Below are 16,567 nucleotides of genomic sequence, written 5' to 3'. Positions count from 1 at the left end.
TTTATTACTTGACGATTGTGGGTCAATGCACTTGGTTTCACGATTTCTGGTATTACTGAGATTTGGAAGAATGGCCGTGATTACGGTGTTTTGTCCTGCCGCCTCCCAAGTAGAGGCCATGGGTTCGAAGTCATGCTCGCACCTCTGAGTTTTTCGAAATTTATATGCGAAATTTAATTTGAAATTTACCATAAAATTTCGGTGAAGGAAAACATAATGACGAAACCTGCACGTCTAAGAAGATTCCTCGGAAAACCTGTGAAATCCCCAGACTGCATTGGGCCAGATTAAACCCTCGCCTGAGAGGAGACCCGTGCCCAGCGGTGGGCTGGTTGATAATGATGATAATTTTGGTGAAGCATATGCTTTAGCGTCACTGCTTCGATAAATTTTCCGTAAATAAAAATTATTTTCCTTGACGGCAGTCATTAGACTTGGGCCAGTGCCGGTCCATATATTTATTACCAAATATTAACAGCCATTGTCACATAAAATAACATAGTAAGAAGACAAATATGCTCTCAACCTTTTCTAATAATCTCAACTCATTTAAAAATAATCTAAAATCTACGTTTACGTTTTAGAAACATTTTCTGAATACATTCATTACACGACAATAATAAATGATATGAATGATAACAACATTAAATTCACGTCATGTCCAACATCGATGACCCTGACACTGACATCATGATGGTCGGCTCTGTGTTTATATGAAAATTTCCGGCGTAAGAGACATACTTGTAATTTGTACGCTCGTATCTAGGTAACTTCACGCGTTGTTCATTGTACGCTAAGTAAGTACCTACCTACCCGAGAGATAGGGTTTACCGGTGAGACTACGGGTTCGACGGCAAGACCAGGGTTCAGCGGGCGCCTGGACCAAGACCTCCGCCAGTGATACGTCTTTGCGGGCCTTTCTGGGGGACCCGGACTTGGGTATGGACGCACTGGGGTTTGTGGTTAGCTGCAGAGACGGACATGTTTGTCTGCGCCGGTTGGATGTGGCCGGGGCGTCTTTCTTGTGAGCAGCTAACGCGTCTTAGTAGCGATCTACTCCGCCACCAATGGGGAGATTTGGTAGTGGACTCAGATTCGACAGCTTAGCGGTGGCAACAGCTAGGTGTGCAATGCGCAATGGGAAGTGTGCGTGCCTACAGCTCTGGTACATATTTGATAAATAGGGAGGGTACTGTACGTGCATCCGGGATGGCTCTTCCGAGGCACTAGCCTCTCGAAGAACCGGATGAAGTCAAGTGACAGAGGTCTGTGACAACCCTGTACACTGGCTGATCTGGGGCCAGAAACTGAACTTTTAAGGTTCCTGTGCGCGCACAGGTTATGGTGCAAAAATATCGAGTACATTTTGATGTAAAACTATAAACCAATAGTCCCATTTTTACTTGTAGTAGAACATACAAATCTACCATTGGTAGAATAAAGCCACATGTTATAAATTACGTATAAATGAAAATTTAGTAGTAATTTTGCAGATTACACTAACAATTTTATGACACCATTATAGCAAATCGCAACAGTCGCAAACTGGGGCCCGTCCATACAAGGTAATGCACAAAACTAAAATTTCAAATTGTGGGTATTTAAATAAATGTATATATATTAGCTTAGTCATAATAAAGTATCACATCACGTGTAAAAATATTGAGTCGCTAACTAATGTTAGTTGTGAAATGCATCAGCTCAAAGTTTGCTCTTTAAGCTAAATAATAATTATTCCGTAACGTATGTACGTGATTTTACGTGCAATCTTTGGACATTTATTTTTTATGTTTGATATTAAAATCAATTTAAATGCTTTATACTTATGACGAAGCATGGTGTGTTGAGTCTCCTGATATAATTATTATTTCATATATTTATCTGATATACGGCTAATTATTTGTAGTTTTTTTTGTCGTGAAATCTTTAAATTATATTAAAAATGTTGGCGACTCAATGTATCTTGCTGCATCACTGATACAATGCATTTAAATCGATTTTAATATCAATGTAAGAAATAAACGTCTAAAGATTGGACATAAAGTCACGTACGTTACGGAATAATTATTATTTAGCGCAAAGAGCAAACTTTGACCTGATACACTTCACAAGTGACTTTAGTTAGCGACTCAGTATTTTTACGCGTGATGTCATACTTTATTACGACTACGCTAATATATTACATTTTTTTAAATGCCCATGTTTTGAAAATTGAGTTTTGAGCGTTACCATGTGTGGACGGGCTCCACTGTGAGTCGCTGCAAGTATTTTTATATTTGACATAGTCTTTTTAAATCTGTTTAGATTTATATTTAAATTCTAAAAAGAAATGCACTCGTCTTTAGCGCCTTTTCTAAAATTTATTTGCTATCATATGATGCTCGTACGCATTACGAGTATTTTCTCGTTTCCACATTTACTACATATAAATAAATTGTATGTACATTTTCTTTAGGTACATCACTAACTAGTTTTGTTGTAAATGTAAACCATTAATAACGAAATATGAATATATTGTTTTCTAACTACACTTACATAAAAAAATTATTTAAAATATTAAATGTAATTTTGAATCTTTAAATGAAACCTGTTCCTTTTGTTGATAGAAATTTTCTGTTTAATAGTGTGTATAAGTGGAAATAAAACCATTTTGTTGTACCATTTTACGTATTATATTCTATTCTTATTTTTTTCATTTCACATTATAACGGTATATTATCATATTATTCTTTTAAATATCCAAGCTTAAAAAAAGTATCAATCAAACCAATAACTCTGTTGCTAAACCTTTTCAGAGTAGCCTCGTCCAACAAAGTCATTTTGGTAGATTCCATGATTTCCTCCATTGGTTTGTTATCATCCATTGCTTCTTTAAATTTACCTGCGTCTTTACTTTCTCTTATTAACATCGATGCCATCATAATTGACTGTCCGAGACTAAATTTTGAATATCTTTTAAAGTCTTCATCGAGTTGATTTCTAGGATATGTTGATTCTGTCTTGAGACCATAGTAATTCAAATATCGTTCTAACTCGGAATGATAATAATTTATCCAATCATGAAAGTGCTTGGAACGTGTATCGAAGTCGGTGCAGTTGAAGATCATGTACGTAAGATCTGCTACTGGACTGCTTTCTTTCGATATTTGGTAGTCGATCAAACAGCAATCAATCGATTTATCACCCTGGAACAGAAAAGTTGGTTAATTGAATAAATAAGAAATAAATTCTTGATTGTTAGCGGATATTTATTTTCCAGTAAGATACGGCATTAAAATATACAATTGACATTGTTGAAAACAAACCTCAATGCTACACAAATATGTATTAAAGTTACGGTAGGTACGGTAGGTAAGAGGTAGGTATTAAGGTATTAAGCACTAAATACCTATATAATACCTATGAAGTATGATATACAATACACAAATGCTTGTTGCAATGATATACAATTATTATGAAGGCGGTGTTGACAGCTATCACGGAAGCATTCCTATCGTATACTAAGTCCATACACAGAGATAAGATTCTAATTACCACAGATTCACACATGGTTAAATGTAATTTGAGGAGTAAATGTATGCCAATAGCATATGAAGCTCCGAAACTGATATACGCTTTAAGTATTAAAAATCGGACTACTATTTTGCAATGGATTCCATCCCACGTAGGCGTGTGAGGTAAAGTCGCTAACGTGGCTATATGTCTATCTGATGGCGTGAACATGATTTGTAAACCGCTTACTATCAAACATTCCTCTAACTAGATATATTTGTCTAAATGTTTAGGATACAGATTACGCGGAAATTTCACTAGCAAGAAGTATTTGGTACAGGTCGATGCAACCGCGGCCTCCTCGACAGCCTTGGTTTGATAGTGCGGTTCTCTCTAGAGAAACTCGTGTTTCAGCGTTTAGAATTAGATATGATCACATTCCACTAAATGAGTTTTATGAACATTTAACTGCCTCTGCCGAACGATTATCATTCTGGACTGCCAAGCATAGGTCCCGGATTCAATTCAAGGTCCGGGAGAAATATTTGTATGGCCTACATTTATTTCTCTCGTGAGTTTGGGTGTAATTTGTGGTTGTCTATGTGTCCATGGCACCTGCTATACAGGGTTTCCCTAGGGCGGGGCTATGAGTGTTTGCGTGTGTGTTTTATATAAACTCGTCACTCATTTCGAGTTAGGAATTTATATGTACCTATCAAAACAACAAACATTATTAATCATACATTAAGAAACATTTTTTGTGAACTGAAGATACAACGTTATTTTGTATTTTGCTTAATTTGTTATTATATAGTGTATGTATATGTAAGTGAGCATGTTTTTGTACGTCTTGATGTAATTATGTTAGTTTTTAAGTTTTTGCTCCATTATATTATATTTTTACTGAAATTAGACTGAACTCTTTCGCCGCAGATAAAGCCGGAAAGGCTTTAGTGAGCGAAGCTTGTAATTAGTAAATAAGCTTTTTTCTGTAATTTAGTCAATAAACCAAAAAAAGATATTATTTTGAAAAGGAAGCACTGACCTCCAATTTGAATAAAATATTGTTCGTCCAAGGATCGCCTTGTTGGATAACTGAATAGCTTTTGCCTTTATCAATTTTCGACAAAGCCGATACTTCTTTCATCAAGTCGCTCATTACTTGATCAATTATATCGATATATTTCTCGTCATCCACTGCATTTATTATATCTGTACTAAAGCCTTTCATAAATTTGTCCATTTCCGGGACATTACCCATTAGTTCCCATATGTTAATTAGCTTTTTAGCAAAGATTTCAAACGTTTCGGGTTCTAAATTCTTTAAGGCGTACGATGAGGCATGTAATTTTGCAAAGTTTTTAAGAACAAGCTTAATACTGTCATCTTTCAGTGAAGTCAATCTGTCAAGCATGACGAAATCTGATAATGTTAAGTCTTCTAGGAGAATGATTTCATGTGGTGCTTCCAAATAACTTCCGTATAATTTGGCATATTTGAGTCTTTCTTCGACTGCAATGTTAGCATCCTTTTCCAATTGAGTAAATTTTGGTAGTACTTCAGAGTACATCATATTCTCATTGGAAAAACAAATTGCTGTATTCATAGTTTGTCGAGGTATTTCCTGAGTAGGAGCTATTTTGGCAATAATTTTAAATATTTTGCCATCTTTCTCGACGACAAGTTTTTTCACGTTGGCAACATAGTTGTCACCTGGTTTGCCAACAGCCTCTATTACCACTTTCCCTTTTTTAACACCCAGTTCTTCCAAAACATTCTTAACAAATTCTTGTTGTTTCTCACTAAGTGCGTTTACTTCACCTTCGAAAGTGTAGTCAACCATTTTGATGCCGACAGTTCGCAATCTTTTTAATGTCAATTTCTGTAACACTCATACAGTAAATTTCACTTCCAATGATATAAAATCAACTACCGCATATATTGTTAAGGTCATATCATTTACGTCTAAGTGAGTTTATAACTACCGTTACTATAGCAGATAATACTTGGGACACTTTAACGTATCACCAAATAGAAAAAAAAATAAGTAGGGAAGTAGCTAAAAAAGAACAAAACATTGGAACTTGAAATGATAAAATTGTGATCAAAAATTTTAAATAAATTTCATTTATTGTTTTACTGTAGTAATAATAATATTAAAAAATTCCACTTTAATAACAATTTAGACTACTAATTTACTACTTTATTGTATATTTCAACAATAATACTGAATACACAAGAAATAGTAGGGACTCAATCATTGAACGAAGTGTCGACTAAAATTGTTTGACCTTGCGTGGTTACTTTTTTGGTAGCGTTTTTGTAAGAGAACAAGCAAAACTCAGAGAAACATTGTAAAACTCAAACACTGTGAAACTTATCTATATAATAATATTTTCAATGTCAGCAACTAATACAAAGCTTTAATAGTTTGGATTGGTCGTCCCACTGATTTTTAAAGACACTTTGAAATTAATTTTTATTGAAATTATAAGTTGTGGAAATAATTATTCGTATTTAATTAATTGGATCTATTCTTGAAGTTCTGCCTATGATTTTATAGCACATCGTAAAATTTACGTTTTAAAATTTATCACTGATTTGATCTCAACACTGCAAACAGGCAAGTGTATGTGTCCAAGGCTAAGCACGAACTGCCGTCTGCGTTGAGGCGTTTATTTTTACACTGATCGTTATTCGATTACAATGGATGTTGTAATCGAATAACGTCCTAATCAACTTCTAAAATCTAGCAGATAGAATTTTGACAATCGAATTTTATTCTGATAGCGAGAATTGCCGCGAAAATTTAAAATGGTGTGGTATCCCTGTACGAACTAGGCAATAACAATTTTGATCATTGTAAAATTATTATTCTTCACTTACGTGTAGTACATCAATTCAAGTGACTTAAAAAAGGTTATACTCTTTGACCATTACGACATGTAGGTATGTGTAAGACAGTAAATAGTAATTTACCACCTGTGTGTCAAAGCAGGTATTAATTGTTTTATACTTAGCCATTTTGTACAACGTTTTTACGATAAATGACTTTGTGATCATCGTTCAAATTTTTATTGACATTGGAATTGATCTGGAACTAAGTATCATCAATTTAGAGGTTTCCACAAAGTTCCTTTTATTTCGAATAATTTTATGTAGAGGAGTGTCTCCTACTTTATTATTGAAATTAGTGTACTTTTATATAAATTACCAAATTTCCGGTATATATTCCAGTATGCATACTATATATTTTTACATGTACTTTGCTAAAGTACGATGGATAAGACGTATTTTGTTTGAGCTAGACTTAATTCTACGCACGTCATCTCGCAGTTATTTGGCGAAAACTTTAGGATACTGCCTACGAGGTTAACAGACAGAATGACTGGAAAGTAAAAGTGGATACGTTTACACTTCTGACCCACCATGTCTGGTGATGAGGTGGATTGCGGCCAGAAACGGTAAATAAGTTGGAGGTAGTAAATGGAGTGCAATACGGCTTTCCAATCGGTATCTATAAAAGTAAGTACAATGTGGAAATTCGATGCTACGAATAACTGTCAAGTAGTACACGAAGTTGAGGACAAAGTAACAAAATATAGGATCCAGATTGCATGGTGGATGTCTGATTCAGGAAACTGCATAACTAAAATTTTTAATATTAAGTTTTATATAGAATCGTCGAATATACGTGCATCAAGAGGACAGCTTTCAATTTGTTGGCAAAATGGCTATAGGAAACTTAATTTTTTGAAAAAATAATTGTCGTGTTGAGAAGTTTGTTGGTTTTCATTTTCAGGCTAATGTAACTAAAACCGCTTATGTTTGGGTTCCAGATCAGAGAGGGGACAGTGTGTATCAAAATAAATTTTGATTTTTTTCCATTCCGCGTCCATCTTGTGGCTTCTTGAGCTACGAAATAAACATGTATTAGGGAATCGTTGAATAAAAACGGCCCAGGACACCGTTATATAACTTAGGAAAGGTCTGTGTTGGACAGTACATTGTAATTATAATTATTATTGCTTATATAATTATTGCTGATGTATTCGAAATCGAAAAGTCGAAAAATAAAATAAAAATAAAATATGTCGCTGCTATGTTACTTAAGTGCCTGAACGAAAAAAATAGCATAACGTTTATAAAAAGTTTTGAACATATTCAAAATCATCAGGTGATAGTTTCTGGCTAAATTAGAGTTTGGATTCTAATTTACTGCAAAGTCCATCCGCGCTAGCTAAAATTATGCAAAATAAATAAACAGTTTATTCATTTCAATACTACCAAATTCACCAGAATATAGATAAAAGTAACATACCTCATAAATGACAATGGCGTGTTTATAAATACCCAAACTCAATAAAACTATCGACAAGTTCTTCTAATCGTGCCTTGAATTTCTTTATCGTTACAGAATCTAAAGTTGATAGTTTTGTTTGTACAGTCATTTCATACTTATATATATTAGGATGCACGTTATTCATCATTTCCTTAACTTCAGTCGCATCTCCTGTCTCTTTGAATACTAATGCAGCCAATACAATAGCATGCCCAAGAGCGAACTTGGCACATATTTTTAAATCCACTTTGAGTTGATATTTAGGATAAATTTCATCGGTTTTTAGTTCGAATTTCGCCAATCTTTTACCCAATTGCAAGTAATAATAATCGATCCAGTCATAGAAATGTGTTGCTCTCGTAGCATGATCGGTGCAATTGAAAATCATGAAATGAAGATCAGCGACGGGACTACTCTGTTTAGATAGTTGATAGTCGATCATACAACACTCCACTGCTCTGTCATCCTAAAATTTATAAAGTATTAATTTTTCAAGTTAAGATTCGTATTCAGCGTCTTTGTAGAATTATTAAACATTATAATAAAACAAAAATTCGTTTGTACTTATGTAATGGCATGTAATGATTAGTCAGTCGTAGTAAATTTTCAATGAAATTATAATTTCTTCTACTGCACAGTCTTACCTCAATTCTGAACATAATGTTGTTCGTCCACGAATCTCCTTGCTGAATTACGGAGAATTTCGAGCTGGAATACATTTTGTCCAGTTCCGATGCACGCGAAATCATTTGAGCCGTTGCGTTTTTAACCTCGTTCTTATATTTGTCGTCATCTATTAACGTTTGCACATCAGCGTCAAGCCTCTCAAAATAATCAACAATTTCAGGTACGTTAACCATGTATACCCATGTATTGACAAGTTTCTTACAAAAGTTTTCAAACGTCTCTGTTTCTTGGTATTTTAGAGCATATGACAAAGAATGTATTGTAGCAAAATTTTTAAGAACAAGTTTCACAGTTTCATCTGGCAATGGAGTGAACTTATCAAACATCTTGTATCCAGTTACTTCTAAATCTTCTAAAAGAATCATTTCATTAGGTGCTTCTAAGTATGTCCCATAACAAATTGCGTATCTTAGTCTTTCCTCCTCTGGAATATTTGCGGTTATTTCTAATTCAGAAAACTTAGGCAGCACTTCGGTATACATGACATGCTCGTTTTGAAAAAAGATCTCTGCATTTACAATAGCTCGTAATGTTTCGGTTTTTGGAGCCACTTTAGCAATTATCTTAAAGGTTTCACTATCTTTTTCTACTGTGATTCTTTTCACATTAGATGCAAAGTTGTCACCTTCTTTGCCCACTGGTTGTACTTCAATTTTTATATCTTTGAAGCCTTTCTCTTTAAGCACCTTAGCAATTAGTTCTCTTTGTTTAAAACTTAAGTCACTTATGTCACCGTCAAACTGAAATTCAGTCATTGTAAGTGTTGATAAGAAGTATATTGTGCTACTTCAACCAACAATTATTTTGATTAATATTGTTGTAAGCAGTGACTTATATGTAATACTCTTATCTTATGCTTTGATATGACATTATTATCTATGATAACTTACCACTGATAAGATAATGATACAAACAATAAATAAATAGAAATAAAATGTTTATAGAGGGTGTAAACGAATGCGCATTTGGATTGTAATGGGATGAGTCTACGCAAGATTTAAGGGAACTACGAATTTTAAAGGGAAAACTACACGAATGTGCACCGGATTTCAAGAAAAATTAAGCGGTTTTAAAAATGGCAAAACTCAAAGATGTAATTATCAAACCAGAACAAATATCAGCTCAGTTGTCTTGCCAATGAGTAAAAACCAGTTTTCCTCGTGCTATTTTGTAAAACTGAACACATGTTTTCAGCAAAATTTTATAAAATTATAGACTAGGATAAAACTGAGATAGATAAAAAAAATCAAACTTCCCCAAATCGCAACAAAGAATAATTAGTTTAAATAAGGAATATAGACACCACTCATCAAAGTTCCTGCAGGGCTTCGTGTGGAATAGACGCGTTTAGTTTGTGCATACATATTTATTATTAAAGATGTAATATGTATATACAATATATTAAAGATTACAAATAAAACATTTTATTATGAATTTTACTAATTTTATTCTAGAGGACATCTATCCTTGTTAGTATTTTCATCGCGTGGCGTCTATCCATATTATTATAGGGCGTCTATCCTCAAAACAATAGGTTTGCTAAAAGTTAATTTCTTCAAAATCAGTACATGTTAGATCAATAATATCAAGTCTCAATGTAATGTAAACGATTAAACTAGTTATATCCATAGGAATTATTCATGGTAAAGTGGTAAACCAATAATTTTTATATTAGGAGGCCCTTTGAAAAAGTGCGGCATCTAACCCGGTTTTACCCTACAAAAAAGTTTGAATAACCGAGTTGACCTTTATTTGCAGCTCTTACCCAAAGTGAAAATCAAGGAAATTAAATTAATCAAAATAATTATAAAGAAAGCTATAAACTCCGTTTTCTCAAGTCCTCTACAAACTTAATGAAAATACGTTAATTTGTGATGTTTATGGGACGTCTGAAAATGTATCTGATACTTCAAAGATTAATAACACCGGAGTGGGAATTTTGGTTACACAAATCCCGACTGCGCAAGTACTATGTTAGTGATGGTTTAAGGACAAAAATATAAAGATTTGTTGAAGATCATTTCATTATAAATCAGCAAGTACCTAATTTTATATCTTGATATTTTATTTACTCACTCAAGATAAGTGCTACTTGGTTATAATATCAGTTTCCGAGAATTTCCCCGTCGAAGTGAGGAGTGTTTCGAGCTGGAATTTATTTTAATTGAGATTCGAAGAACTCTGCGTGCTAATGCGAAATCTTTCTAGGTTTGAGCTAACAAGAACATTATAACTTTAACGAATAGTCTTGGAACTGACTGGCAGGCTTTACAACATGTAAGTTGTAAGCAGTTTTTGGGAAAAATAAAAAAGTTTGTTACTGAGATCAATCGAACTCAACTTGACTCACACTCACACACAATTCTAAAATTTAGTTGTAATTTTGACTGATACTGATAAAGACCATTCGCTTGCGATCACATTGTAGGGCATTTACCTACATGCATACTTGCACAATATACAGGGCGTCTCACGGTTATGGGACACGGAGGAAAAGTACTTTAAATATTGTTGATAGGCTGTTTTGCTTCATGGAGAAATTATTTTACTTTTAAAAGTAAGCACTGTTTTCAATGATTTTTTTGTACTCCTGTATTTCAATTTGTCAATTGTAATTTCATGAACTATATCACAAAGACGCACTTTTTAGTTCATCTCTTATTACGATTCAGTTTAGGACCAAAAATGAATCGTTGTGAGACAGCGCTACATGAAGTGTACATCAACATCCCACTTTTTTGTCGTTACGAACCTATACTGAACTGTAATAAGAGTTCATGGTAAGACCCCTAAACCAAAACTCTACTGTCTATGGTACTCGTTCCTGAAAAAAAACCTTCGAAAAAAAGATAGTATTTTCGCTAATTAAAAGGTCTCCTTAAACGCGTCATTGTATTCCTGAATAACGTCACTATATTTGTGAAATTATTAAAATTCTAAATTTTTTTTATTAAATACATAAAAGGTATAAAGGCGTAAGCATTTGGCAAAAAAGAACTATTTAAAAACAATATAAAATATAACGCAACGCAAACGTTCTACAGCCGCCTGATTGGTTAAAACACGAGCAGTACTTGGCCAATCACGGACACTTCTATTCTATCTCTTTGGTTTTTTGTTTGGCTTTTTGTTCGAGTTTTACTTTCTTAAAAAAATATAAATATTTAAATAGATCGCTTTATACATATATTTAGATAGACACAGGGACGGAGGTAGATGTCGTCGAGGAGGACGAACGCTTGCACATTTGAACTTACAATTAAATACTGATATAAAAAGTATCAGATAGTGCAACAAAACTTTAAAAGTAAATTTATGTTAAATTTATAATATTTTGTAAAAAGTAATGGACCTAAAGTTGTTTTTTTTTGTTGTTTCTGATGTTAGTAATGTAGTACTGAGAGATAGTTAGTATATTACAAATAACCATGTATAATTCATAATTCGTACTACCTTACTTAAAAAGAATAATAATTCTTGTAGTCCACTTTTAATTGGTATCATAAAAATACCGGACGTTTCTTTTTCACATTTGGTCACATTTCTTTCTCACGTTGGTCATTTTTCACATTTGGTGAGGCAAGAAACTTTTGAAATAAAATTATTATATATATCCATGAAGCAAAATTGATATTTAAAGTACTGAAAAGTTGTAGATGTGACATTATTACACCAAGGGTGTTAATTAACTCATTGCAAGCGGCATAAAGTATGAAAGTTTTTAAAAGCGCGAAAGTTTCAAATTTGCGGCACAATTACCCACATTATTTTGTTTTTAAAGCATAACGAATAATGTATGATTATATTAACTTCTTTTGTTATTTATTTAAATAAATTAATAATAAATAAATAACGTACACACTCATAGTGCGGAAAACCCTGTATCGCCGGTGCCATGGAGACACACATAGACAACCACAAATTACACTCAAAGTCACGAGAGAAATAAATGTAGGCAATACAAATATTTCTCCCGACCCGGTAATGGAACCCGGGACCTCTGCGTGGCAAACCAGGGTGGTAAACGTTCGGCTACAGACGCAATTAAATTAGTGTTATAACATTTATTATACTATTACACTGTGACTTATTTACTAGGTGCATTGATTTGTGAATTTAAATTTAATGCACGTCTATTTACGGGTAACACTTCATGCAGAAAAGGCAAAAGAAGTCTTTTTAATATTTTGTCTTTACATTATTATTATTAGTTATTTAACTACGTACGTCTATACAACACAATGCTATTTTATATTAATATTTTTCAAAAACACAGACAAATAATCTTCATGCATCCAAATATTCACTATATATATTATATAAGTTACAAATTTTTTATACAACTATCATGAAGTCAATATAGTCTGTATTAACACAAAACGTTAAAGCTAAAATAGCTAACTAACTACGGCTTTCATTTAGGACTGAATATGGTTCAAAATATTTAGAATCGTTCCTTATTCTCCAGCCAGAAAAGTCTAGTATTCCGTCTGACTAATTTAATATCTGCGTTTTAGTGATGTTATTCCGAAATAAGATGCTTGTCATTAAGAGGATTGCCGCAGGCGACAAGGTTGGCCCGCTAGGCATTTCATAGTTTGCCGGGCGGCGTCGTGGTGAATGTTCACTGATCCCACGGCGCCGACTCAACCGGCGAGAGGGAAACCCGGGGGGTTTTAGTGGGGTAGGCCCTCCAGACTGGAGGAAGAGTCCCCACATAACACCTGAGTCTCCCTGGGCTCAGGGGTATCCATAAAGATTTCCCCCCCGTCAAAAAAAAAAAAAAAAGTCATTTCATAGTTTGATATTTTTTCGAACAATTATGATAGATGGGTATTAATTTTCTTGTTAGGAATTCAATATTTCTTCTAGTCTTATTGTATTTTTTTGTTTGATAGTTTCCAGATTATCCAGTGGTGATGCAGCGTGTGCGGGACTCCACCGGCGGTCTCCTAATCACTACTCTGAAGAGGGTAGATTGCCCGATAGTAAGGCACTGGAATGCTTATTACATGCTTTTGATAGTCGCCTTATATAATATTAAATAATTAATTAAATTGCATCGTTACTAACATAATTATAATAAAGCGCAACACACAATAATGCAACACACTCATGGCCCCGCCCTAGGGAAACCCTGTATCACGGGTGCCACATAAACGACCACAAATTACATCCAAACTCACGAGACATAAATGTAGGCCACACATATATTTCCCGATCTGAGAATCGAACCTAAGACCTCTGCGTGGCACCCCAGTGTCCATATCCAGTAATTAATAAGACAGTAAAGCTAATAAAAATAATCTTTTATTTCAAACTAATTTCTTCACATTTTGTTGATAACAACGGTTGTTATAATAAATTTTTATAATACAAAATAAAAATTTTAAATTAAATTGTAATAACAGTGGCTGTCAATACAATATGAACTAATTAGTTTGAAATAAAAGATTATTATTATTAGCTTACATGATAAAAATTCAACAAATTGCTATATCGTCGATACAAGGTAACCAGATTCTGTACATCATCTACATTATCCTTTGTCTCCCAGGTATCTGAAAGAGCGTTTCAGATTTCTCTAGTCCCAGGGTAAGCCTTATCGCTCTCTCGTTAGGTCCCAGTTATCTTTTCCATCATTCAGTTCCGGTTTTTATTCTCACTCCTTTACTGTTCAGACTTTGGAACGCACTTCCCATTACTGTACATAACAGTAAATCCTAAGCTATCTTTAAAATGAGAGTCAAGAAGCAATATTTATCCTCTGTTCCATCCATTTTATAGATTTTATAATATGAAATGTGTTTGATGATTTATCTAAGTATTTATGTAGTCTGTAGTAATTTAATATTTCTGCTATTGTTTTTTTATTATTATTTTATTACATAATTTGATTTTGTTTTGTTGTGCACGTACATCCGTTATTGTAATTATTGTGTCCCGTATATTGGTCTGCAGGAAGAAATTTCTTATAGAAATAAGCAGTACTTTTTGTTTGTGTTTTTCGTTTTACTAAATGTGATTTGTGTTTTCCTGTACAATAAATAATGAAATAAATAAATAAATCATTTTCAAATGTACTGTATATAGTACACTGTATATAGTAGCAGAAATAATAATTATGCATGACTCGACTATTACCGTTCAAAGTTGGATAAACAATTGATTGTTTATCCACGAGCGTAATTTGAGTTGGGAGATAAAAACATAAATATACGAGTACAACCATTGACTTACAATTATATGGACTTCGGGTCCGCGCTAAAAAGTGTCCGCACTTGTAAGGCGCTAAAATCGTATACAGAGCGCCAAACTCCGCTTTAGTCTTCATTTGTTCTACTGACAGCGCGATACTGCGATGACATTACAATTTAAATTTCGAATAGGTTGACTTGGGACATTTTTTTCGTGGTTTTTGTATTAGACCCGTCGTCCATTTATTTGTAAGTCAATGAGTACAACCATTGGACTTGTTAAGAGCTCAAAATATTGATTGACATTTTAACAAGTCAGTCAGTCATTTCAACGCAGTTATTGGGGCCATTTTTTATGATAATGATTGTAACGTTAGATGTTAAAATAATGAATGGTATTTCAATAACGTTACAATTGAAAATTACTCAGGAACAGGGAATTAAAAATTTTGTAGAATTGGATTTACTAACTTTTCTTTATTGTTATTATTGTTTCGGTACGTCAAATATTGGAATAATAGAGTAAGGACGGGACGGGGAACGGGTTATGGGCCCAGACACGTAATATATAAAAAGTGTGGTTAAATACGGTGTAGTTAATATAAAATGGAACCGTGAGCAAAAAGAAATTTTCAACAGTTCAACGGTTATGGCACGTGGAAATTTCAAATTAAATCACTTCTTGAAGGACTGCAGGTATCATGTGTAATCGAAAACTCGCCGCCAGAAACACCGGATGCACATTGGACTAAGAAAAATCTCATCACGAAAAGTACGATCGTCGAATTTTTAGATGCTGGTTATTTAACTTCGCTCAAGACGCCATTACAGCGAAATCCAATATTGATCACCTAGATAACATCACACATCAAAAAAAGTTTGCGATCAATAGCATAAACTCCTATAATTCTTTAAATTTAACTTTATCAAGAAAAAATCTATGTTGTATGCTTTCTTTAAATAGGAATACCCTGTTTGAAATTAAAATATAAAACAATTTTTTATTATTTATTTTAAAAAATTGAGCCATTAATCATAATGTAATAGTGATAGAAATTTCATAGAAAGAAAAAGACTGTTTAATTAAACTTAAACAACAATTTATTATTAAAAGGTGTGAATTCAATATAAAATAACTCCTCCCCTGGCTCGAATACATGCGAAGATCCTCCTGGGCATGCTGAGGATCAAGTTATCCAGCATTTCCTGGGGTAACCTATCCCAGTCTTCAATAGCGGCTTCCCTGAGCTCTGGAACTGTCTGGGGACGTGGCTCACGGTTCCATACTGCTCGTTTAAGAGCATCCCACGCGTGCTCTATTGGGTTTAAGTCGGGCGAGCCGGCAGGCCAGTCTAATCGTATGATATCGTATTCTTGAAGAGCAGCATTGACTCGTTGAGCTCGATGTGCGGGCGCAATATCATCGACCAGTACAAATTGGTGCCCATGGTTTACTCGGAATGGTCTGACGATATCATCAATAGCAACTGCTTTGTACATGTCTGCTGTCATGAAGCCCCGATACGGGATCAAAGGCGTTCTAGCTCCAATCATAATGCCACCCCAAAAGGACACCGATTTTTCGCCTTGCTGAACTGTTCCAGTGGCAGTTCTTTGTCTTTCACGGTCGCCTGGTCTTCTCCAGACACGGACACGTCGGTTATCTGGATGAGTGCTGATTCGGGATTCGTCAACGAAGAGACAGTTTTGCCAAATGTTTTCGTCCTCACCTTCTTCATTTTGCCGAAGTCTAGCCCACTGCAATCTTCGTTGTTGACGTTGCCGGGAATTGAGCGGAGCTCGCCAAGACCTCCGTGCTCGTAATCCAGCCTGGTGCAAGCAATTGCGA

General features: G+C 34.2%; 2 protein-coding genes across 2 annotated transcripts; both read right to left on the bottom strand.

Annotated features, from left to right (window-relative positions):
* Nucleotides 1–2,723: 2,723 nt before the first annotated feature.
* Nucleotides 2,724–6,184, bottom strand: LOC113237925. Its single transcript, XM_026474646.1, has 2 exons — nt 4,538–6,184; nt 2,724–3,185 (listed from the first exon to the last, which is right to left on the bottom strand). Exons 1-2 carry the CDS (start codon nt 5,333–5,335, stop codon nt 2,724–2,726), a joined length of 1,260 nt encoding a protein of 419 aa, XP_026330431.1. The 5' UTR covers nt 5,336–6,184.
* Nucleotides 6,185–7,835: 1,651 nt separating this feature from the next.
* On the bottom strand, nt 7,836–9,276 carry LOC113237914. The gene is made up of 2 exons (XM_026474635.1): nt 8,479–9,276; nt 7,836–8,300 (listed from the first exon to the last, which is right to left on the bottom strand). The coding sequence occupies exons 1-2, from the start codon at nt 9,274–9,276 to the stop codon at nt 7,836–7,838; spliced, it is 1,263 nt and encodes a 420-aa protein (XP_026330420.1).
* Nucleotides 9,277–16,567: the final 7,291 nt, after the last annotated feature.

This window comes from Hyposmocoma kahamanoa, unplaced genomic scaffold (assembly GCF_003589595.1).
Source record: "Hyposmocoma kahamanoa isolate Upper Pololo Valley unplaced genomic scaffold, ASM358959v1 103, whole genome shotgun sequence".
In the NCBI taxonomy this organism is placed as follows: Eukaryota; Metazoa; Arthropoda; class Insecta; order Lepidoptera; family Cosmopterigidae; genus Hyposmocoma; species Hyposmocoma kahamanoa.
The sequence above is the reverse complement of the archived record's forward strand: the minus strand, read 5'-3'. Positions and strand labels throughout refer to the sequence as shown.